General features: G+C 33.6%; 3 protein-coding genes across 3 annotated transcripts; 2 read left to right on the top strand and 1 right to left on the bottom strand.

Moving 5' to 3' along the window:
* Positions 1-2,073: 2,073 nt before the first annotated feature.
* On the top strand, positions 2,074-2,499 carry LOTGIDRAFT_78088 (hypothetical protein; the record flags this gene model as incomplete). The annotated part of the gene is made up of 1 exon (XM_009064470.1): positions 2,074-2,499. A coding segment is annotated over one exon (426 nt), but the record flags the coding sequence as incomplete, so codon positions are not given.
* Positions 2,500-2,868: 369 nt separating this feature from the next.
* LOTGIDRAFT_235312 (hypothetical protein) lies at positions 2,869-10,738 on the bottom strand. Its single transcript, XM_009064475.1, has 6 exons — positions 10,669-10,738; positions 9,658-9,766; positions 4,759-4,872; positions 4,210-4,324; positions 3,751-3,871; positions 2,869-3,461 (listed from the first exon to the last, which is right to left on the bottom strand). Exons 2-6 carry the CDS (start codon positions 9,736-9,738, stop codon positions 2,897-2,899), a joined length of 996 nt encoding a protein of 331 aa, XP_009062723.1. The 5' UTR covers positions 9,739-9,766; positions 10,669-10,738; the 3' UTR covers positions 2,869-2,896.
* Positions 10,739-16,902: 6,164 nt separating this feature from the next.
* On the top strand, positions 16,903-18,914 carry LOTGIDRAFT_167001 (hypothetical protein; the record flags this gene model as incomplete). Its single annotated transcript, XM_009064474.1, has 5 exons — positions 16,903-16,945; positions 17,365-17,512; positions 18,035-18,153; positions 18,324-18,426; positions 18,782-18,914. The coding sequence occupies 5 exons, from the start codon at positions 16,903-16,905 to the stop codon at positions 18,912-18,914; spliced, it is 546 nt and encodes a 181-aa protein (XP_009062722.1).
* Positions 18,915-25,613: the final 6,699 nt, after the last annotated feature.

The following is a 25,613-nucleotide window of genomic DNA, read 5'->3' as shown; positions in this document are numbered from 1 at the left end:
CGTGAAGGGCGTATATGGCTGTGGTCCACTATCTTTTTAATTTGAATCATTTTGGGGTTGTAATCAATTTTAACAAGTTTCGTTCAAATCCAGAAAGTATTTTGCCTTCGAGAGTATTACATGTTTAAATCAAAAGCATTTCGAAGAACAAGGGCAATAACTCATAGTAAATACTTTCTGATTAGTTGGTTTTTCAAAAGGGATCATCCTTGAGTGATAATCAATAACTTCAACGAATTTTGTCAAAATCCATCAAGAATTGTGTCTTTTGGAGAGTTTACAATATATTTAGATTTTTCTAAAGATAAGGTTCATCCTCGGGTGATTATAAATACAAGCACCAAGTTTCTTCAAAATCCATCAAGAATTATACCTCCTTGAGTGTTGAAACGGGATACAGTTTAATTTCACGAATTGGGCCACATCCTGAATAATAAAACTATTTAATTATATTACTTACTTTCTCTTAACAAGATGGGATATCTCTGTGAATTTGTGATTTTTCTTATGACATTTCAACAGTTTAGGACAGAGGATGCTTGCTCTTCCAAGTTGTGTGAATGTTCGCATGGTAAGGTAAATTGTATTAGACTAAATTTAACGTATATACCTAGACTTCCGAAAAAAACTTTCAGATTAGAATTTATACAGAATTATCTTCCAAATATTACAGAAGAAACATTTCAAAATATCAGTTCACTTAAAATCATAGATCTGAGATTAACATCTTGTAGAATAACTTTCATTCATAAAGATTCGTTCAAGAAATTTAGAAATTTGAGAAGGTTGGATATGTCCGGTAACAGTCTTACTCTGGATTCAGTTCGAAATGTCTTGTACTCGTGCAATGTTCACAGAATTGGTGGCATTTATTTGAGAAATATTCATTTAAACAAACTACCACCCAATGCATTCCAGGGACCATTGGAGTCTTTGTTAAAATTTGTGGATCTTTCCAGGAATAATCTAAAAATTGTTAACTTAACCGAATTTAAATCGTTGATAAATTTGGCCGATTTGAAAGTAGAAAGCAACAAATTAGAGAGAATCATAACACATCCAATGCCGCATCTAGAACATTTGTATCTAAATTCAAACTATTTAAGGGATGTGCCACAGTTCTGTTATGGTGATACAGCTCTCTTTCCAAAACTTAACTTACTTTTTATGCGCAATAATTCGATCTGTGAGTACATTCCGGAAAATGTGAATTGTTTGAAGAAGTTGGCACAATTAGATATAAGTGATAATTGTATGTATCTCGTTAAAAGCAATTCCTTCTCACGTTTACCACTTCTTAGTTTGCTGAGAATGACAAATCAGAGAAGTCCACGATCATCTCTGAGGTTTGAAAAATACGCTTTAAATAACAGTAACCTTGGTCAGCTTCTATTGCACAGTAATGGAATATTGATCAAATATTTTGATGAACTGACCTTTGTGGGTTGTCATAATCTACGATGGCTTGACTTTTCTTACAATACGTTATGTGGTTATATCCCGGAAAATATTGACAAAATAAATAGAGTTCTCTCCCCTCTTAAACAGCTACGTATTTTACAGCTTACATACTCGTACCTGAAAAATGTACCCAGTGTAATTAAAACTTTTCCAGACCTACAACAGTTAAAACTTGAAGGAAATAATATTGAGACATGGTCCAAGGGAACCTTTGATTCGAACCCTAATTTGACTCTACTTACTTTAAAATCAAACAAGATTAGAACTATCACCGAAGAGATGTTTTCAGCCAAAGTAAGGAAACAATTGATATCAATAGCATTGGATGATAATCCATACATCTGTGATTGTAATTTAGTGTGGTTTATACAATGGTTGAATCGGGATCACAAGAGGTTTATGTACTATCCTGAAGGTTATAAATGTGTTAATATCACAGAAAGAATATGTTTGAACAATATCGCCGTATTTAAATCAGTAATCGGTGTTTCGACTGTCATAATAATCGTTCTATTCATAATATCAATCATATTTAAATACAGGTGGTCGATTAAATACCAAATATACATCTGGAGACATCAGTCTAAGAAAATCGCGAATTTACAAGGGAGACAATATGAATATGATGTATTTGTGTCGTACAGTGCTGAAGATGGTAATTGGGTTTGGGATCAGCTAGCACCACGCCTGGAAGGTGAAGACAACCTGAAGTTGTGTGTTCACGAAAGAGATTTTGCTGCCGGTAGATTGATAATTGATAATATTGTAGAATCGATAGAAGACAGTCGTCATGCACTTATTGTGGTATCCAATAATTTTGCACGCAGTGACTGGTGTCAGTTTGAAATGACTCTGGCTCAGAAACATGTTTTAAATGAACTTATGGAGCCGTTGGTCATAGTGTTATTGGAGGATATTAAGATTGAGTATATGAGCAAGACATTGAAAGCCTTACTTTCAACTACCACATATTTGACGTGGAATGAGGATCCAGAAGTAGCTGCTATATTCTGGGAAAAGCTGAGGCGTTCTCTCAGAAATCATCACTGAAAATGATTAACTGATCGGCACTGAAAATTGGTAGTTATCTATGAAGAATATTAGCAATGTTTTCCCTTTTTTTCAAAGTTGTTTTGTATGTATATTATTACAGGTTTAAGATAAGCATGCAATCATCGGTTTTTTGCTTTTTATATAGGCTAATCGTTGCATTCTTTGTATTCCCATTATCTTACAGTACTCTGTAACAGATACAATAAACAACCCATTTCGATGCAACCAAATATGTACATCTAGTAGTTATCTCGGCTATGTTATAAATTATACACAAATAACTGATATAACCATCCAGGTGAATGTGTTAGGTTTGGTTTGGATTATCGATACTTAAATCCAAAAACAGTTGTTACGAAAATGTATATTGCTTTTATTAAAACTATGTCAACTTCACATATGATGTAAAACAATTTGGTTTGTGAGATTTCTTGTTCACGGCAAGAGGAATTGCATTGATAAAAATATTTGGTTCTTCGTCATCAGAAAGAGCTAAGTCAGACGACTCGTCACTTGTATCTATAGCTTTTTGTGGTTTCGGTGTTGGAAGATATTTAACCCATACCATGTTCCCCTGAGGTATCCATGTATAACCTAAAACTTGGGCTTTTTTAATTCCAAGATCGTCTTTTGTAGGTATAAAACCGTAGGCTACTTCTTTGTTAGACGTTAGTTTGTGTGTCATGGCTTTTAACAGTATTTCCCCGTATCCATAACCTCGATGGTTTTTATTCACATGTAACATTGCCATCGACCCATTAAATTGCATACAAATATATGCGAGTAGTTCGCCTTGTTCATTTATCAGCGCACTACTGTCAAAGTTTTTTATCACACGTCGAAAATAAATATCTAGGTCACTGCCACCACGCACATTCTTCCAATCACATTGTAATTGTTCTGCATGTTCTGGAAATAATGTTGTAAGTTTGATACCTTCAGGAATCCTGAAACATGTAGAATACTTGATATTTTTTACATTACAATACATACAACTGTGAAGTAATATATAATTGACTAATTTCCTTCATACAGACGTCATATTATTGAAAACTATTTCTGTTCATATGAAACTGTGTGTGTGTTTTTTCTGGCTACCAAATGAGCACTTTAGGTCGATAGATTGTTGCATTAAACAAGTTTATGCAGTGAAGTATCTTAAGCTTTTGACAAAACCGACTGAACAACTGGAATGCGAATTTAAGATATTATAATAGTCAATGACGAGTCTCTTACTTGGGCATTTCAGGTGGTTTAGTAGTCCAACAGTACATAAATCTGGGTTCTATATATGGCAAGTGTCCACCATGTTTTCTACAGACTTCGTGTATAACTGGTAAAATATCGTACGGTACACCTGAAATATCAAATATTCAACTGGTTGAAATACAGCTCTGAATATTTTAGTACATTGTACGTTTTCCAACAAATTTTACTGATTATCTGGATAAATACATAATCAAAAAAAATTGTAAGTACACGACGGAACAATATAATCCAATAAATCCATAAACCGGAGTAATTTTGAAAAACCTTTAGATAATGCATATATTGTTAATATAGAGCTTCTGTTTTTTAGTCATGGCACCTGGTAAGTCCAACTGATGAATATATACTCTTATTGACCAAGTTAAAGAGTTTAAATCTTATGTCCATTTTAAGAGGTAGTATACCTTTAAGATAATGACGATTTACCTGTAAATGTAGCAGGTTTTTTCCAGTCTATGACACCTGGTCGTTGTATAAAAAATTTAAGAGACGCAACACTTTTGGCATAACAAATATAGAAATGTTCAAAATAACCAGGTACCTGAAATAATTATAGTTTGTTTACAAATATTCATAAAAATTACATCCCGGCCACAAGGGCCTAATCATGAGAATCTAACCAACAATCACTTAGATATTATAGCTACATCAGTAGCTAGTTATATGGCTGCTTGCTTTGTTACCTTTGTTTCGAATACCCTCAATTCATGAAAACTTTCTGATGTCATGCGTAAATTGGCATTTTGTGTTAACTACCAGGATGCTGCACCCACATTTCTGTTAAATTTGTAGGAAGTTTCAAATAAATACAGGAAATTGATGATTATTATTCACTCATTTCAAATAGTATTATTTTGAAATATTATTCAATGTATTATACAACTACGAGGAATTATGAGTAGTAAGCTTTGATGACATCTGATTATAAATTGCCCCGACTTATGTCCTTGTCGTATGTAAATAAATATAAATTACCTCTTGGTCCGACCCTGGTTTCAATATAATACAAGTCCATTCTGGCCAATTATCAACTATCACCTCAAAACCTTCCATTAACCCTAGTAAATAATTTCTTAATACATAGAAGATCTGAAATAATAATAATTTGTGTCATCTTAACCATATTAGACCTACTTCTTTCATCTGATTTTTTGCAGGCTAAAGAAAAGTATGTCCAGAATTATGTAATTATCACAAACAGTATCAACCGATGAAAAATTCTAAAGCGTCTAAATAAGTGAAAAAAAGAAGTTATATTATATATATCTAGATCATTCCCATAGAAACTTTCTGAACTAATGCTTCAAGCAACAATCTGTGGAAATATTATATTTTTAACAGCCGAATAAACTAAAATTAAAAAACCTAAAATTGTGGAGAGTTCTTTGATATACTTGGTTGCGTTTTTGATAGCTTTTAACAATAACTAGATGTGAATGATTTGGGGAGATAATCAATTGGTATTTTATTTACTCGTTTTATACGCACACATGGAAATGTGGACGTATATTGCCGTCGCTCCTGTCCGTCGGTCCACATTTCTTGTAGGCGCGATAGAGGCTACAGTTTTTATCCGATCTTGATGAAACTTTGTATGAATGTATATATTGATGAGATCTCGATCAAGTTCGCAATTGGTAATAATCGAATGAACGGTTTCAGACTTTTTGCCCTTTACTTAGTAAAAACGCGTCAAATTTGCCTTGTAGGCACGATAGAGACTACAGTTTTCATCCGATATGCATGAAACTTGGTATGCATGTTTGTATTGATAAAATCTCAGTCAAGTTCGAAATTGGTAATAATCTGATGAACGATAGAGACTACAATTTTATCTGATCTTGATGAAACTTGGTATGTATCTATATATTGATGTGATCTCGGTCAAGTTCGGAATTGGTAATAATGAGATGAACGGTTTCAGAGTTATTGCCCTTGACTTAGTAAAAACGTGTCAAATTTGGCTTGTAGGCACGATAGAGACTATACAATTTTTATCTGATCTTGATGAAACTTGGTATGCATGTATATTGATGAGATCTCAGTCAAGTTCGACTTGGTAATAATCGGATGGACAGTTTCCGAGTTATTGCCCTTGTCTGTACAGCGATGAGACATTGTTCATGTTTGAATTTCATGATAACTTGATGAATTGTTTCAGGATTTTGCCTTGATTAAAAATGATCTTAAGATTATTTGAAAAGGCATTATTAAGCCACTAAAGATTTTGTTATCATTTCTGACAGCTGGTAGTGGACGTACGGTACCTTGCCTGGCAAGCTATCTTTGTACTTGCTGTTCATAAAACTTCAATAAAGTTTGGTTGCATAATAACATATAACCCCACTGTCAAGGAATTTCATAACTTAAGGCATTTCTAAGAGTATGAAGACTGGCCTTCAATTTATTTCTATTTTCTATATGTCATGTTTAAATTGTAGCTAAAATGTAAATAAAACACGGGGTAACTTGACATGTTAGAATCTACCACACCTTTATTTTTGTTTCAATATAAGCTCGCAGATTCTGATATGTCGAGCAGCATAGGGGGATACAACCAAACAGCACACAAATCTGTCGTTGTAGTTAATGGAAATGTTTCATGTATGTCTTGATTAACCTACACAGATTATGCTATTTGTAAATTCTGACCGAATAGTTTAAATCACCTTGTAGAGTTGCGACGACCCCCGCACTACCCTTCCTCGATTTTAAACCTGTTACTTGCTAAACTAAATATTTTGCGGAAATCTATAATCCACCTTTGAGGTCTCAATATACCCCTGGTCGAACTAAGGCATATACTTGAGTATGTAATAGATTAATAAAGAATGTATTTAGATCACCTTGAGGCAAGTACAAGTTCATATTGGAAAGAAATGTATTTGTTATAAATGTAATGTCAATATTTTAGATAAGATTTGTCTGCTGGACATTGGCCAATAATTCATATAAAGTACATTTAATAAAATAATCAAAACCCAATTCGCTAGATAACTCTGAACACACATGGATTTGAAGGCTTTGAGACTAATTTACGGTTGGTCAAACGGATGGCGAACCCCTATGATAAATCATATCATTCGTCATATTTGTTGGTCAAACCATTAGAAACAAATTTGGAAAACATAATATATATTCCGAAACAACTTCCGTACACGATACGTGTATCTTTGTTTATACATGAATTGAAATATATTTTCAATTTAGAATAATTTACAAGTAACTGAAAATAATTTCAAACCTTCAAAATTCTCTTCAATCCATTGACAGATAGACTATCACAGAAAATTAGTATACATAAAAATTGGGTTCATTCTTGAAAGAAATTTGTGTTACAACTTAAGGTGTTAATTGATTTTTCGTTATACCACATCCACCACAAACTGTATGTCAGTATATTTATACTATATCTTCCGTGAAAATCATTAACATTAACAGTCTTGGTACCTGGGGTACTAAAGTATATCCTAATGGTAGCAACATTACTCTCATGGACAAGGTTGTACCAGAGTCGTCTAAATACAATATGTGTAGCCAGGATTTGGATCAGTGGAACTTATGAGAAATGATATCTAATGATGTGTTTTGACATAATAAGATAGCTTGCCAGGCAAGGTAATATACGCCCACTGGCAGATTTGATTTTGAATAGAAATATTGAGCAGTACAGTAACAATTACCAGTATGAAATATTCAACCTTCAGTCATACCACCCGATTCGCCTTTTATTAGTTTATTCTTTCAAGAAGTTGTTAGTGGCTATTACTGCTTATAACATAACAAAGGCGCCTTTCCGCCTCCAGAGGTAAATGTTAGTTGCTACGAACAGCTAACAAAGGCTAACAACTTCTTGAAAGAATCAACTAATAAAAGGCGAATCGGGTGGTCATACACCTCTTTTGAACTCTTTAGGGCGATACTGAATAATATTGATTAAGTTTTAGCTCGTGAAAACTCTAGAAGGCAAATATTCAATCTTCAGAACGGGACTGAATAATGAAACCAAGTTTTGTCAAAATCCAGTAAGAATCATGCCTTTTAGTGTTTAAGAGCTAAACAAGGACAATAACTCATACTAAATATTTTTCTTCTGATTTTCAATGGGGTTCATCCTTGGGTGATAACGAACACTCATGCCAAATTTCGTTAAAATCCGTCAAGAATATTATTGTGCCTTCTAGAGTGTTTACAAGCTAAAAATTGAACGCGTTTTCAAGAATAAGGGCAAAAACTCATACTCAATATTTTTAGATTCTTCTGATTTTCAATAGGGTTCATCCTTGGGTGATAACCAACACGCGTTTTCAAGAATAAGGGCAATAACTCATACTAAATATTTTTCAATTTTTCTGTTTTTCAATACAGTTTATCCATGGGTGATAACCAACACTCATGCCAAGTTTCGTCAAAATCCGTCAAGAATTGTGCCTTCTAGAGTGTTTACGAACTAAAAATTGAACGCGTTTTCAAGAACAAGGGCAATAACTAATACTAAATATTTTTCAATTTTTCTGATTTTCGATAAGGTTTATCCTTGGTTGATTACAAACACTCACACCAAGTTTCGTCAAAATCCATCAAGAATTATGCCTTCTAGAGTGTTTACAAGCTAAAATTTAACGCGTTTTCAAGAACAAGGGCAATAACTCATACTAAATATTTTTCAATTTTTCTGATTTTCGATGGGGTTTATCCTTGGGGGATAACGAACACTCATACCAAGTTTCATCAAAATCCGTCATGAATTGCACCTTCTAGAGTGTTTACGAGCGTTTCAAGAACAAGGGCAATAACTGATAGTAAATATTTTTCGATTCGTCTGATTTTCAATAGGGTTCATCCTTGGGTGATTACAAACAACCATACCAAGTTTCGTCGAAACCAGTCAAGAATTGTGCCTTGTAGAGTGTTTACGAGCAATTATGGATGGACGGACCGACGGACCAACGGAAAGAGGTGACGGCAATATACGCCCCCCATTTCATGTGGGCGTATAAAAATGATGATATTTACACGAGAGATAGAGATCATCCAAATAAAAGAACAATTTAAAGACTGGTGTAGAGATATATTGATATTCAAGTTAAAATCTACGTTTCAGTGTCACAATATAACATCGATCCATCTTGATTATTGACTAGTGTGTAAATGTTGATCGATAACAAGATCCAGTGTTATTGACAAGCATTACACCATCTGGACATTATGATTAGTTTGGACCATGTTATTACCATGTTCTGTTCTCGTGATGGTCAGTTAAATGGTCAGTCGGGCAGTTATCTATATCAAATTGTTTACCCGGACTTCATTGGTCATTTGTCACATCAAATAGAATTAAATCAGTGGATCAGACAATATGAAAGGTGAAAACCTGTTTACAAATCAAACCATGATGAACCCGAGACATCTTAATATACAATATAATCATTATACACCACATATGAAGATTGACATTTAGTATAAATAAAATAAACAAATTGAATTTCATATGTGTATGTAATACAATATTACATATTATGTTTTTTATACCCTCTATGATGAAAATGAACATCTTTGAGTATCTATTCATTTTTCGAAGACTATCCAAGTAGAAATACAGCACATTTTGTGTAACTAGATATTTTGATTAGGAGCTAAATTTCAAATTTGTGTCTAGTCATTGTAACATGGACCCACCTCACCAAAATCTACACTTATTCACATACACATTCACTTCTATTGATTCGTTATCAAACGATATATATCTAAATCTAAATATTCAGATAGAAGAATCATTCGGAACTTTTAGATAGTAACAAAGCTGAGTCTATGAACTAATATTTCAGTAATTTTGATTCAGAAAATGATGATAGTAATTGAGATGTTCTTTACCTTAGCTGATCCCGGAAATTCGATCTTTAGTTCATCTGTTAGTTGATCTACTTCAGTCTTGGTGATAACCTGATAAATCATGCCAGTGTATTGTTATCTATTGTATGATCTAGAAAAATAGAACAGGTCCAATATTATTGGTAGAACCTGGGAGAGATAAAGATTACAAACTTTAAAAGTACAAATGACTTGTGTCTAATATTTCGCACCCATCTAATCTACTTTATATATAGTTCCAGCTTCAAGAAAGAAGTCTTCGTCGAAAGATACAATAAACGCGGAAATATCTATATACCTATATGTGAATTTTAATATTACAATTAAATTCATTAGAAGCCAACAGCGTATAAATACAAAATCTCGTGTCACTATAAACATTATTTATTATATATCTTTACCTAATAACGCACAACTGAATATCTCGATCAGTAACATGTGTCGCTTTAACACCAGTCCTTAACAAAGGTTTAAATAGATATAGTTGTATGAAGATGTCGAGGCAAATAGAATTCGTTGTGTTTACTTTAAGTACCGTCTTTGGTTTAATTATAAGTAATACTGCAGTTTCATTGATTTTTTCATAATATTTGTGATCGTTTGATACCTTGCATCGAGTTCAACCACTCATAATAACTTATTATCCGCAATAGGCCACAGAAAGCATCTTTCTTTAAAACAATTCAGACGATAATGAATTATTTTCAATCCTAGTTACACGACTATGTATAATAAAGGTTTCCTCTTGAAATAAATGTGTGTGGCTTTGGAAATGGGAACATCTGTGATGAATATATAAATTCCAATCCAATAAATTCCTAATTGAATAAAAGTATTGTGATTTTCACAACATTATCATAATGAGATCTGCTTCGCGGTTCTTAACGGTACTTGAACACGTGATCCGCGTGTGATAGACGGTCAATAAAATAGATAACCAACCTCAACACAGTAATATCTTCAATATATTCTTTTGCTACTTGAATATTAATTTAATAGTTCTATTAATCTTACCTTACGATTTGTGTTCTTTACCAGTAATCCAATACTATCGTCAATACAACAAGGCGTTGAAGGCAGGTTTTCACAATGAATGAATGCTTTCATACATGTATACTATTATAACCTACATTTACTGATCACGTGATTTTCACTACTGAACAGTGGGGCCTTAGATTCAGAATTTCGTAGGTCAACAAATACTTAATATACAAAGGAAATCCCCACGAGCAGGCCGACCACGATTTACCAGCATGTCTCTGAAATAAGACCGAGAAGGTCGAACTAAAAATATTTCATTCGAGTCGTGGATAATGTTAGGTGAGTTAGTAATACGGAAGTTAGACATCTTTCGAGGAGATAATCTCCTTACGGTGCAGTAAGGTATATTAAAATACAGATGTGACGTCATCCTTCGATCTTTACGAACCAATATCCAACTTATTGGTATGGACATGGTGTCAAGAGTACATTAGGATTGGAGTAATAATAAGAGTAATAATTCTCTGAGTACTCCTAGACAATGTTAATTTAGTATGTGTATAGTGCAGTCATCTTATGAGATGTTGCATATATTGTAGTTGGAAAGTTTTTATTAATCACAGCATGTGACTGGCTGTGACACATCAAATGTCCCCATAATGAAATGCAAATGTCCCCACTTTGGGACAAATTCACCGCCCGAATTACTGCCTACTCCATTTATTCAAAACTAATATAAGGCAATAGATTCAACCATCATTTCATTTTAATACAATTTCTGTTTAACCCTGGTTCCACCTCCATTTCAATGGTACAATCATAGTTATCTCTGATATAATTATTGGTTTACTGTGATACAAACACTATTTACTCTAAAAGAATTGTTTTTAACTTTGATACAACCATGATGATTATTGTACAACCTTTTTTATACTCTGGCACAACCTTCTGTTTTAATTTGATACAACCATTGCTGTATTCTGGTACAATGGTGTTTTTAATTATGATAGAAACATGTTTTTTTGATATTTTTTATTATTATTAACATACTCTTATTATTATCTCACCACCAAACAAAATGGTTTGTACCCTCAAGAAATTGTATATGTTTTTGCTCCAAACTGTGTGCAAGAATCCACCAAATCATTTTATTTTCAAGCTTTTTATTGGGGAGAACGTTCCGTGGCACAAATGGTGCTTCCACAGAGCTGTCGTATTTTGAATTCAACATCGACAATTGTCCCCTTGTTAAATCAGTCTGGCCCCTTATTGAACTCCTTGGGAGGCTGGTGACACCTCTACCCTAATCTTTTATACAATCATTGTGTACATCCGCCACAGCCTTGCTTAACTCTGACACAGTCATTGTTTTATTCAGATGAAACCATTAATACAACCATTACTTGTTCTGACACAACTATTATTTTACTATGATACAATCATTGTTTTACTATGACAAACTATTATTTTACTCAGATACAACCATTGTTTTACTCTGATTCAACCATTGTTTTACTATGATACAACCATTGTTTTACTCTGAAACAACCATTGTTTTACTATGATACAACCATTGTTTTACTCTGAAACAACCATTGTTTTACTATGATAAAATATTATTTTACTTTGATACATCCATTGTTTTACTCTGATTCAACCATTGTTTTACTATGATACAACCATTGTTTGACTCTGAAACAACGATTGTTTTACTATGATAATGTATTATTTTACTCTGAAACAACCATTGTTATACTATGATAAACTATTATTTTACTCTGATACAACCACTTTTTCAACCACTGATTCAACCTTTGTTTTACTATGATACATCCATTGGTTTACTCTGAAACAACCACTTTTTCAACCACTGATTCAAACTTTGTTTTACTATGATACATCCATTGGTTTACTCTGAAACAACCATTGTTTTACTCTGATTCAACCATTGTTTTACTATGATACAACCATTGTTTGACTCTGAAACAACGATTGTTTTACTATGATAATGTATTATTTTACTCTGAAACAACCATTGTTATACTATGATATAACTATTATTTTACTCTGATTCAACCACTTGGAACGAAGTTCTGTTTTAATTATAAACTGTAAAAATGAAAAGCAGGAAAACCCAGTAAAGGAATACAAGTCCGTCATTAAAAGACAAATTGCGGCTAAAAAACCCTAAAATGTGGCAAATTAAAACAACTGTCCTCTTAAACGAAGGGATGGTGTAGATTTACGATCGAATCCAGTAAATTTAAACAATTCATTGTGAAAAGAAATTTAGACTCAATAGTCGGTAATAAAAAAAAATAGAATTGGTACAACGTTTTGCGTCTTAAAAAAAACAACATAAAATGAAATAACGTATGTGTATTTATTTTCAGGAGCGGAGGCTAGAATGAATAATTATGTATTGAGACATGTCTCAATGAAAACACTGTCCAAGGATTAAAGTTTACTAACGGTTTGAGTTGAGACTTGGATGAATCAGAGTGAAAATGAGAAATGAAGAAAATTCGCGATTTGCCTCCTACCTTTGAACATGGACAATCAAGTTTTGATCGAGATATTTTGGATAGAGGTTCCATTATTCCACAAAATGTTCTACTAAACTCAAGGCCAAAAGAAACTTTAAAAGTTAATTTTAGCAACAAAAAAAAAAGAAAATATGTGGCAAGTTGAACCTTAAATACATTACTCAAATCACTGCTCATTGGACTGAGAAAATCACGCAACGATAAAAAATCGCACGAATATTTGCACGACTGATAAAACAATTCGATCAAGCTCTGAGAATGCTACAAGTGGAAGCCACCCGTACTCACATCGCAAGAACCTTCAGTTGTTCCCGTGTTACTGTAACAGTTGATGCAACGTTACAGGCAGACATGGCAGACAAGATAGAAGTCTAGAACGGACAAACCAAGAGTGACCACACCACGTGATGACCGGTACTTGCTTTTCTTACATCTCCAGAACCGTGACGTTATCAACGAACTATGCGTTAGATCACAGGGTCAGTCGACAGACGCCTCCCGAGGTTAAGGAATCGGGACTTACAGACCGTACACGGGGCAGTTATTGACAACTCAACATCGACGTGAGCGTGGTCTTCGGTGATGAAGTTCAGAGTTTGTGGGAGGCAGAGAGGTTATCAGGATGTGAGGTGAGGGATGGCGCCATGAAGAGTTCAAGAGGTGGTACCATATGAGAGAGAGGGAGTGCCATGGTGTGCAGGGGTAACTTTGGACAGGAGAAGACTCCACTGGTTATCGTGACGGCAATTTGACAGCTCAGCGTTACGTCGATGAAATTCATTTCTCAAGTTTTCAGTTATCAGTATGACAACACCAGATCCCATACAGCCAGAATCGTTTGGCTTCTTTGAAACCAACAGATATCAACTTGTTGCCGTGGCCTGCATGTTTTCCTGACATGTCCTCATAGAATATCTCTGGGATATCCTGGAACGTCGTGTTCGCCAGCGACCGGGCCCTCCAGCTAATCCACAAGAATTCAAGCCCTCCAGGAAGAATGGCGAAATAACCCCCCATTACCTAATCAGACGAATAACTTTATCAGTGTGTCGGAGAGCATATGCCTGCATAGAATCTCAGGGTGGTCATGCAAGCTACTAATGTGACTGATATTGGACATTGTAGCAGTTTTCTTTTTGCATTCTAAATTCTGATTGCTCGATTTTTGTACCCCACCTCACTCTGAGTAGCTTTACTCTGACATCATAAACGGAAGCTATAAAGTTGTCTAAAACATTTCAATCCAATCACTTCTATTGTGTTTTCAAACCTCGGTAAAGTATTGGCCTTCAGATTTTTTGGGACCGTTGTGATTACATCTATATCTAACTGAATGTTAGTCATGGGGTCAGAGCAATGAAATGACCACAAGACGTTTCAAAACTTTATTATAACAAAAAATCTGAAAGTACGAGAAAAATATGATTATATAACAATCAGAGATATTAATAAATTAACGGGAACAGGTGCGCTATTTTGGGTGGTTGATCTGAGTCTTAAATATATGTGAATAATCTTTAGAAGTACTAGAAATGTACGAAAATCGCACAATTCCTTCAAAAACAACTTTGTTATCATATAGCTGTTCTGCAACTGAAGGATTTTTATACATCTAAAACTGGTTGATATTGTATTGTGTACTGAATGAATCAGTTCATATGGAAGTATATGTACCTCTCATTTGAAATGCATGGATTGTATATGAAGATCTCAAGACAGGCCCGTAACTACATGGGACAATGCTGACAAATTCTGACAATCGACCAATTCCATTGCGGCAAACAAACATTACCCCTCCGAACAGTTTGGCTACGAGTCTGTTCCAAGATAAAGAGAAAGGCCAGTGGTTGTTTTTGAAGGAGTTTATATTATTATAGTAATTGTTGGAATAACTGAATAATATTATAAATACCAATTACCACTTAAAATATTGATAATGATTTATGTTGTAGAGGATAGTGAATGTAAATTCTTAGAAATTGTAAAAATGGTCATGAGGTCAAAGAGTATAACAAATATTGATTCATTATTAGGGAAAATTTCTTGCGGCTCTCCCCTCCCCGATTTTTTCCTTGCTTTTTACGTTTTGTTTCTTTTCGTTTCAGCCTTCTCGCTTTTGTCGTAAATTTCCGGTGGACGAGAATCGATGAGAGAAATAGTCACTGTCAGGTTCCATAGTTATTAGTCCGTCGAATCTTTCTGCTGGTGACATCTGCAGGAATACAGCAAGGTTTATACCTATTAAAATCTTCTAGGCCTACATTTTAAGATATATTATAAATTGGGATTTATAGCAGTCTCAATCGGTCATGATCTTTTATTCAAAATAAGAATTAATTCCTTCATGCGTAATTTTATTGAGATGTTACATTTCAATTTCTCAGGAGCCAATTTAACGTCAAAGAGGGCTATTGAGTATTTATATCAAATGTAAACTTTATGTTTTTATTAACATCACTGTTGCACTGTCTGTATGCTACTGATATAAAGCTGATTTTCTAATTGACTGAAAAACAATCAGTAATATTCAACTTTTGGACAACAGTACGACGACAGTAGTATATCAGTAGCAGTTGGTTGGTTAATAGGTGACATGTTAAGGTCGGCTTCTAACAGAAGTTGGTTGTTTGGTACTGATGATTAGTTGAAAACATCAGATCAGATCGGGTCGAATGGCAAGTCGATAAAACTCGGTCCTGGTAGTATGCGTGAGTCACTCGAGTCACTCTTCATTTTTCCAAACCTCGTTATGATCATGGTAATTATGTTTTGTGTTGATAGTAGTCTAATGGTAGTCGTTGGTTTGTTTTGGTTATCTGTTATCAATTTGAAAAGTGGAAGACACAAAAAATGAAAATAAGAAAAATGTGGATTGCTTCGCTTGCTGACATGCTGACAATAAGACTTTTATTGTTAATCTGCCACTTGGTCGCTTTTGACGCTTTGCATTGGTATGTTTCAAAACTTATATTCTACCGAAATCGACATTTATTATTTAATGGTGTGGGCATGGATCAATACTCATTTATATTCAATACACATAATGAATATATAACAATATAGGGATCAAATGGTATTATTCTGTGATCTTTTTATCCAAGTACAATTACAAGTTTTACCCATCAGATTGGTATCTGAGATAAAGAATATCATAACAATAAAGAGTAAGGGCCACATCGGCATCATACATGACAAAAACACACACACAATATTTTTATAATACATGTACCATAATTCCTTTATCAACACTGTGTTGTAAAAACCTTTTATCACTTTTATACAAATCCTGCATGTTTTCAAAAGTTATGGTTCTGCATATTGCACGTATGTGTCATCAGGAAGTAAGTTTCAACTGAAGATACGTTATCAGATTCACTGAAGTTAGTAAGGCCAGCAGCATCTGTCTTTATATGCATCTAGTCAATCTATAATTTTTGTAAAACATCAGAATGTCATTACGAATAACTTGTGTATAAAAGGAACAAGGTCAGTACTTTTAATCATAAAAAAAACACAAAACAGGACTGCTTCTTTAATGTATCATGACGCGAGTTACTGCAATTTTAAATCAAGCATACTATTGGTGTTTAACCCTTCAGATTTATACATGATTTTAGATTGGGATATTATACTAATTCCTATCTATCAGAATATATTAGACAAGTTTTAGGGTATAAATACATTCTAATAAATCATTGAATACGACACTCCTATTATAAACATGGTGCCTCTAATATTTCTCGTTTTTGTTGTGTTTGGAAAAGGTAAGTCAAATACTTTCTGGACATTCTTTTGTTTTTGACTTTATATTTTGTTTTCACTACAAAAACTGAGAAATAATTATTCGGATGACAAACTCTCTTTTATGTGCCATAATTGCTTTGATTGTTGAATGATGCACAAAATAATAAGAAGTGACAGAAAATGATAGAGCGTGACAAACTCTTTAATTTTCACTTCGCCTGTTTTCACTTAAAAAGGAGACCGAAGTAATCTAAATGCTGCTTTACTTATATTATCAGTTATATTCAGGGATTATACTCTTGTAATTCTAATAAAGCTTTCTTATTACTTTGCTCTTCCTCTCTCAATCGTTCAAAGCTCATGTAAATTGAGACCTGGTGACGGAAATGGCGAATGGTAGACTATTTTACATTGCTCGTACGTTTCTCTTAATTTACAGGTGAAAGTAACATGTTAGAACAACAACACGATGACTGTATCTGGCAAGTCTATGATTGTTACAAAGAATTAACACCAATTTATAATGCTATACAAAGTTTTAATCTAGAACCATTGTCCAAGGGAAGAAACCTTATTAATATTTGCAGGTACAGTACATAATAATAGTTGTCTGTTTCTTTATCTATCTACATGTAATACATAATGTGATATGAATACAATATTAATAGACGTTTGTTGTTTTTTATGGAAGCCTGCTACTGCCATATTACCCTAGACTTCTCGCGACAAAGCGAGGAAAAAGGCGAGAGTAAAAAAGGCGAGACGTCGAGAAAGCGAGAAAAAAGGCGAGACGTCGAGAAAGCGAGAAAAAAGGCGAGACGTGGAGAAAGCGAGCTTTTTTTTTTACCCTCGCTTTCTCGCCTTTTTCCTCGCACATTTTTCCTCGCTTTCTCGCCTTTTTCATTCATCTTTATAATTTTTTTTTTAAATCGTTCAGTTTATTTATTTAAAAATTCAACACAATCGTACAAAATTGATTTCGAAAGAATGTAAATTAACATTATCTTAATACACAAGCTTTTTAATCCGTTATAGCTGAAACGAGAATACAAAAAAAATGATTTTCGAAAGGGTGAGGATACAAAAAGCATATCTGATCATTTTTCCAGACAATTACCATTGGCCATGCAGTGCCAGAATGCGTACAAGTGTGATGCCAGTGAGAGCACTAAGAAATACCTTCAATCTTCAACAGAGATATACAATTTTGTATGTAATGAACGAGTTGGTAAGATAACTTTTCATGACATTAAATGGAATTTTTAGGAAATCATATAACGAAATTTTAAGATCTTTTAAAAGAGAGTGAATGTGTTTAATAAAGTTATATCTAGTTAAAACGGAAGTTTATGCAGGACAAAGTCTAAAGTTATATTGGTACTACGTTATTTTTTTCAGCAATAAAAATGGAAAGAAAATGTTGGAAGAATTTGAAATACAAACAAAGTTTAAAGGAATGTACGTCAGAGTTTAAACTGAAATCTCAAAATGAGGTCTGCAGGTAAGAACAAAAATCTTACTTTAAACTGCAGAAGCAATTCATCCCAAAGGAGGCATGGCCGCAGCTATAGGGGAAAAACAAGGTCTGGCTATGGGCCTGAAAGGGCTGCAGGACAGAAAGTTTCACGTCAGTATCACATTACTGATTAGGAAAATGAAGAAGCGTTGTTGTTTTGAGGTTTTTTTTTTAACCTAAAAATATGGAGTACCTATAATGCATTTACTCCCATTAAAAGTAAAATATCGCTAGTGGTGGTCCATCTCTAGTCGATTTTTATGAAATATAAGTAGATACCAACTGTAAAGTGGTTTTCACTTTGCCAAAGTACTAGAAAATGTTTTCATTTTTATTTCAGTGATGTCAGTATTCTGAAGAATTGTTTATCAGATAGACTTAGCGCTATAGACGATTGTTCTGTTTTGGCTGAAATATTTCTCGATTACCTTGTCGATAAAGTTAGTGTACATTTCATAGGCAATGCATGTTAGATGACAGCACTGATGGCAGTATCAGTCAGAAAAACAGGGAGGGTTTTTCGGCTCGGGACATTTCCTTTAAATACTGTACATGTGGCAATAGTATCACAGTGACAAGCTTGTATAATACATATTTATTACACATCATAATGAAATCATGCATTAAACTTTGTAGATCGATAATCCTACATTTTGTACATCTATTAATAGCATGATTATGCAAAACCTTTCAGCGTAAATTTATGATAAAAGCTAACAAGTAACCATACAACTGATAAAAGAATAATTTTGCAATTGTTTTTTGTATATATAATTAAGTTCTCTGATGTATTTTCTCTCTAATATTTCATGTTACCATCAATTTAACTGTTGTTTAAATTTGTCCCCGGGTTCTGAAACTCGCATTGACAATCTGCAGATGCATAGAATAGTATTTTTGGGAATCATAAGAAACTACTAGTGAGGACTAATGTCTTTGGGCGATGAAATTATACAGGCCTAACGCCGATTGTGAAGTACATCATCAAATCAGGCGCATTCGTAATCCAAGAGGGTTAGATAGGGAAGCTAATAAATGGTTTCAATTAGTTATTTGGATGACGTTAGAAAGCGGCTGGTCCAGCTTTGCAACCATCTTTCAAATTTAAAAATCATGATACATATCGAAGGAATTGCCAGGGAGCCTATTGAGAGCGATGATAATTTGTTTTAATCTTTCTTGATTGATGCTTTGTCATCAAAGAAACGACTACTTTGGAATTCAATTCAATTTTCTCGTATTCCTAGCTCGTTGTAGTCTGTTTTTGTAACATAATCATCGAATGAAAAGAGTTGTCCCCCTTATTCAACCTTGACCTATTTATATTAGATGACTGTTTGTACCTCCTTTATAAAAGAGCTATGATTTAACATGTCGGAACTATCCGAGAAAGATGATGACAGGAATATCTCTTATGATTTTAATCCCGTGGTAAGTAAGCTGTTTTATATTATTGAATATAAAAGACTAACTTGTTGCATGTCATGTTTTGGACTGACAATTGTTATGGTCTAATAATCTTGTGTAATATTTCGTTCTCCTAAGTTGAAACGACAGTATTATTACAGTCAAGTAATCTAATTTCGTGGAAACCTATTATTCGTGGATTTCTGGAAAGGATTAATAATTTACATGAGCGACCTTGCGCGACCTCCGCATTAGTTTGTTTTGTTAAACATGGGTTTTCTCTACAATGCCAGCTAGTAGAATGAATCCAGTAGTTTCTAGCAAGGTAAAAGTATTAATGTATACTTTGACAAATACAAAATGGCGGATTTCAGTTATTACCAAACGTCACCATTTTTTATCGGCCAAATTTCCTTATAATCCCAAGCGGTAATCTGAATTCCAAGTGTCGTCTGCTAGAATATATTCCAACGAATGAAGTCGCGTGATCAACTAGCGGATTCTGTGTCAGCAGAAAATTTCTATGGAACACAAAGTGGACCATGTTCTTATGTTGTTTCAGTGACTTTTAGCAAGAAAATCAAGCTACGTATCTTATTTTGTCAGTCACTATTTTTATTAAATCGTGGTTCTTTGAAGGAATTGTCACTAGTTATAATGAATTGATATTAAAGATAAATACGGTAGGTAGATGACAAGTTAACGTTCGCTTCCAGCGGATGCTGATTTCGCAAACTAGGTAGTTGTTGGTAGTCGTAGTAGTTGGTAGTTGGATTGAATCAAATTGGATGATTCGGTGTTGTTGGTTTGGTTGTTGATTCTTCGTTAGATCTGGTCAGGTCGAATGACATGGCGGTGAAACTCGGTCCTGGATGGTGTGGCGTGAGCTACTCGGTCTCCTTCATTCTTCCAAACTCGTTCTGATCATGGTATTTCTTGTTAATTGGTAGTCGAATGGTAGTCGCTGGTTTTAAAGATAAATACTAAGAGAAGTTAATTATACCACCGGGTATCCATACAACATGTTTTTCTAGACTTATTTATAGATCAAACATTGTACACGAAAATAGGTGACGCATTCTGCCGCCGTTGCTGAGTTGGTTGCTCATGAAATATAGGTCAAAGTGAAGGATTCATAAAGAAAATCGAAATAAACCAATTTTAATTATTTTGTAGGAAACATCTAAGACATAAAAAAAATTTTTCGTTTTTTTATCTTTGACGAAATTCGGTGTTGAATCCTTATATGCACGAAAATAGGTTACATCACTGTATTCTTTTTACATGCTACCTTTTAATTTTTTTAATCGAATTACAGTTTCCACTAAATTAGGGTCTATCAGCTTCATAAAGCTAATGAAAAATTAGAACAGTCTGAAGAGTGGTTTGAGCTTTATCAACTTTGTGCGTAGATTAAGACATTGAAATTGTGGCAACAGCAGCAACAGCTTGAACAAGTCGCCTGTCACTTCTACTGCATGTGTGACATCGAAAGTAACTGGCTCTCTACACATTAAAGATAAGCCCAAGTCACCTGATCATGAAACTGCAATCACTGCAGGTCCACATCACGTTTATCTGATCTATGTTGTCTGTTATGTTGCAGACATCTGTTGATAACAGCAAAGATCATGCAGGGAAGAAAATAAGCTGTATCACATTGCATTGTGTGTTAAAATTTTCAGCTAAATGCAATGTAATTTTCATCAGTACAGCAGCTTTTTTGCGATACAGCTTTTTTTTTGTGATACAGCGTGAGTGGCAAAATACTAACCTTGATGACGGTGGTCACTCAGTGATAGAACTAGAAGCATAATATTTTCTAATAATAAATACTTGTATTTGCTTTTAAACTTATTATCAGATTGTGTAACTTAAACAATGAGAGCCTGTTAATTTGTCACACCTTTGTTTAAATTTCATGAGGACAAAGGAGGTAACTGAAAAATAACTTCTAATGAATATCCATTTGTTTTAGATTGACTGCAAACCTGAGCTAAGATATTATTGGTTAGTTTTGACTTTTCTTAGGGCTGGGCGAATATCGGTTATCTTTAACTTTTCTTAGGACTGGGCAATATTTGTTCATGTGATATTAGTGTATATCACGATATTTATTAAGTACGGGTATGGTTTTTACTGGTTTTTGAAACAAAATGTGGTGTTTTTTATTATCTAAAAAATTTTAACAACAATTAATATATCTCTAAAAAACAAAAAACTCAGTCATCATAAAATAACATCTGTTTCCAATATTCATTGACTTGTTAATTGTGTACATAGATGATCTTATCTGGACAAAAATTTGAAGATATATCACAATACGCTGATATTTCAGTGTTTTTTAATCAGGTGATATTTCTAACAATATACGTTCCTATACGGTACTGGTATAAGATATCATGTGACCAGTATATTGCCCAGCCCTAACTTTTCTTGATTGAGAATTATACCTGTGAAACGTTGAAAATTTTAGACTCTTAAAACATCACAGTAATAAAAACGATATTCAAATATTATATCATTGAGAATATAAGGAGTATAAGAAAAGACATTATTGAAGAAATATTATAAAAAATGTATTTGAAGTGAGGTAAAATACTTTTTTTTTAAACGCAATATTACCACTCAATATTATGGTGTTTGCATTTTGCCAACTTGTTGATTTTTTCGTTGGACAGGCCTTGCATTAATTACGGCAACAGATTAACTCGAGGGTAAGTTTGTACCCTGTAGTGATATCACTGCACTTATTCCGAGTGCAATATTGAAACCCCATAGACATGTGGCGGTTCGATTTTTATTACATCTATTGTTTTACTTGGAGTAGGTAGGTAAAACATTTTAATCATCATGCTTATGAAACGTATATTTTGCAATGTGACCTACGTTTATTTTATGTGATATTTACAATTCAGTAGGCCTAGAGAACAAACAATCAGGGAATTTTACTTGTAGCAATAATGAAGTTAATAACAGCTTATCCACTGAGAATTTTAAAGTAAAGGTAGCTTAGATCACAAAGTCGCACATTTTTGACAACTCGTGATGTAAAAGACTACTAAGGCAGACTGGAGAGACCAGTACATCCCCTATTGCCAAACAAGAAAAAGCTTGCTTTTGTGTTTCCCTGATTAAAGTAAAGTGAAAGTTAGCCACCGATAAATTGCCGTATATAGAAAGGTTTTTTGGTTCCCAAGCCGTAACAGTTTTGCGATTTACACAGTGGAAACTGGCTTTAAAGCCGGCTATTTCCCTCAGTGGAAACTGGAAACACAGGTAATAAGGGCTTGGCTTCATGCATCTGAGGAAAGGATAAATAATTAGGCATACATGATATTCCCTGGAAACGAAAACAAGATGAATGCACAGCAACTTTATCAATCTCTGCTGAACTGAAGGTTTTCAGAGAGTTCAATTACTTGGGCTTAATTCTCACTTGCTGGGAACTGCAACTGTTTGTCTTTTGTTTTTTTACCTTCATCTGACGTGAAGGATCGATTTCAACTTCTTCAAGAGTTTCACAGATAAGCCTACTGAGAAGAACTGTTCTCAGAGCACAGATTTTACTGTAAATGGACACATTTATTGCAGCCTGGTCAGCACAGAGAACAGATATAATAGTGCCTAGTGTAAAATGGGCCAGAATTAAACAGTTGTCTCTTTAGGAAATTTGGTAGATCAAACGGTGGCGCACTATATTTAGCATGCATTAAAGGGACAGATTAGCCACCTGTAAGACCAGTCATACCTTAGTTTCAGAAACGTTTGTCTTAGTTAAGCTAATCATTAACAGTGTAAACAGCTCATGATCAAAATTTAATTTGAGCCTACGAATCTAAGTGTGTTCAGAATTATCTCTCCTTTCTTAAGACTGCCACATATAGAAAAAGATATATGTAGGAAGTGAAATTCCTAGTTTGAGGTACATTTCAAGTACTTCTTAAGACTATCAACGTGTAACACAGTGTGAGTTTATTTATAGTTGTAAAAAGGTTTAAGTAACAAGGGGAGATTTCAATACATCTATTGATCCCTATTTTAAAGTTACTGTAAATAGATATGAAATAACAATTGAATTTTTAAGGGTTAATGAAATGGAAGGTCTATAATTATATACTATATAATTCAAGAATTTCATTGCTAAATTACAAGTTTCTCCATTCTCCTGATTTGATGAGAGGTATTTTATAACATTATTTCTGAGCATCCTATCTTGGAAGTTTTTTCTCAATCGCAATGTCTGTATTATTTACTTCTTCAATTTACAAAACTCATAATTCACAGAACGGAAAAAGATAGGCAAACTTTACTTTCTGAGAACCATGCTTATTCTTGTCCACGTATTCTCTAAACAGTTCTCAGTACAGAATTTAAATATACACCGGTGAAATACAAATTATTTTGTTGTTATGTTGTACAACATAATACGTACACAGCTCTCACTGATGAAGGTTGATGCAACTGAGTACCTCTGAGCACCATAACATGTGGAGGGCAAAATTTACCTTCTTAAATAGAGCATATTGTGATCAGTAGTCAAAATTGAAAAAAGTATAGAGAGTAGGACACTTTAAGCTTTGGCCTTCTTCTAGTTTTAAACCTGCAGTTTATTGGTTGATATATATGACTAACTCAACAAATTATTAATAATCATATTAGGTGTAGTTTATGTCTCCTTAAAGGGAGGTTTTCTAAAGAATTGTATATGTATAGGGAACACTGATATCATCGATTTGCACCATTTAAATTTTCAATCAGACACCTGTTGTTCCACTAAAACTAAGTGATTGATGATGTCACTAATGGCAAAATATGCTTGCATACACATACGAAATTTAAAAAATTTAATACATTAATAATTGTGCCATCTGAACAGTTTATCTGAAATTTGAAGTCAAAAGTTTTTTCGTGTTGAACTTCAGTAATTTTCTGATGTATTTGTGTGTTTTCCATTTATTTTTAATCTTGAAGAGTTCTTAAGGGATTTAACCAGCGTTTTTTAATATCATAAGTTAAAGGTGTTGTCATGGATTAATGATTATTCGTGTTTTTATTGCAACCTAGTTGCCAGCATACTCTAATAAGATTCTAGTTTTGTTCTTGAAATAATGAAGAGGCACTGACTTCATGCTATGTCAGTGTATAAGTGGGCGCTATATTAGAAATATCAGTACCAGTTAATATCCATAGACTGAGACCCAAAAATGTCCAGACTATTTGAGAGTAATTTTAACGAATTTTGTGTTAAATATTGAAATATGCCATGCTGGTCGAAATGAGACTAATGTCCTTCCCATTTTAACACCTGTAAGCTTACTTTATAAAATGCTATTATAAAAAACCTGAGTGTTCATAATTTTTCATTTCATAGCATAATAATAACAATAACAAAACAACAAAAAAAGTCATCAAAAGTACTTTGGTTTGCGTTTGAAGAAATAAAACTTGAATAAAGAATTTAGACATTTTTCATTGCTTCGTAGAATCTTTAAAATAGTACTATACCTGTCCAAATATTGACAGAATTCGTTACATGATTCACTTCTGTATGATCATAAGATTGTTATCAAAGTTATACTTCTGTATGATCATACGATTGTTATCAAAGTTATACTTCTGTATGATCATACGATTGTTATCAAAGTTATACTTCTGTATGATCATACGATTGTTATCAAAGTTATACTTCTGTATGATCATACGATTGTTATCAAAGTTATACTTCTGTATGATCATATGATTGTTATCCAAGTTATACTTCT

Source organism: Lottia gigantea (assembly GCF_000327385.1).
Source record: "Lottia gigantea unplaced genomic scaffold LOTGIsca_63, whole genome shotgun sequence".
In the NCBI taxonomy this organism is placed as follows: domain Eukaryota; kingdom Metazoa; phylum Mollusca; class Gastropoda; family Lottiidae; genus Lottia; species Lottia gigantea.
This window is presented reverse-complemented; position numbering and strand designations above follow the sequence as displayed.

Coding starts and splice junctions, on each gene's coding strand:
- LOTGIDRAFT_235312 (XM_009064475.1), bottom strand. CDS start 9,738: ATGATTTATCAGGTTATCACCAAGACTGAAGTAGATCAACTAACAGAT. Junction 4,325..4,758: donor AACCAGGGTCGGACCAAGAG/GTAATTTATATT, acceptor TAATTATTTCAG/GTACCTGGTTATTTTGAACA. Junction 3,462..3,750: donor AAACCACCTGAAATGCCCAA/GTAAGAGACTCG, acceptor TACATGTTTCAG/GATTCCTGAAGGTATCAAAC.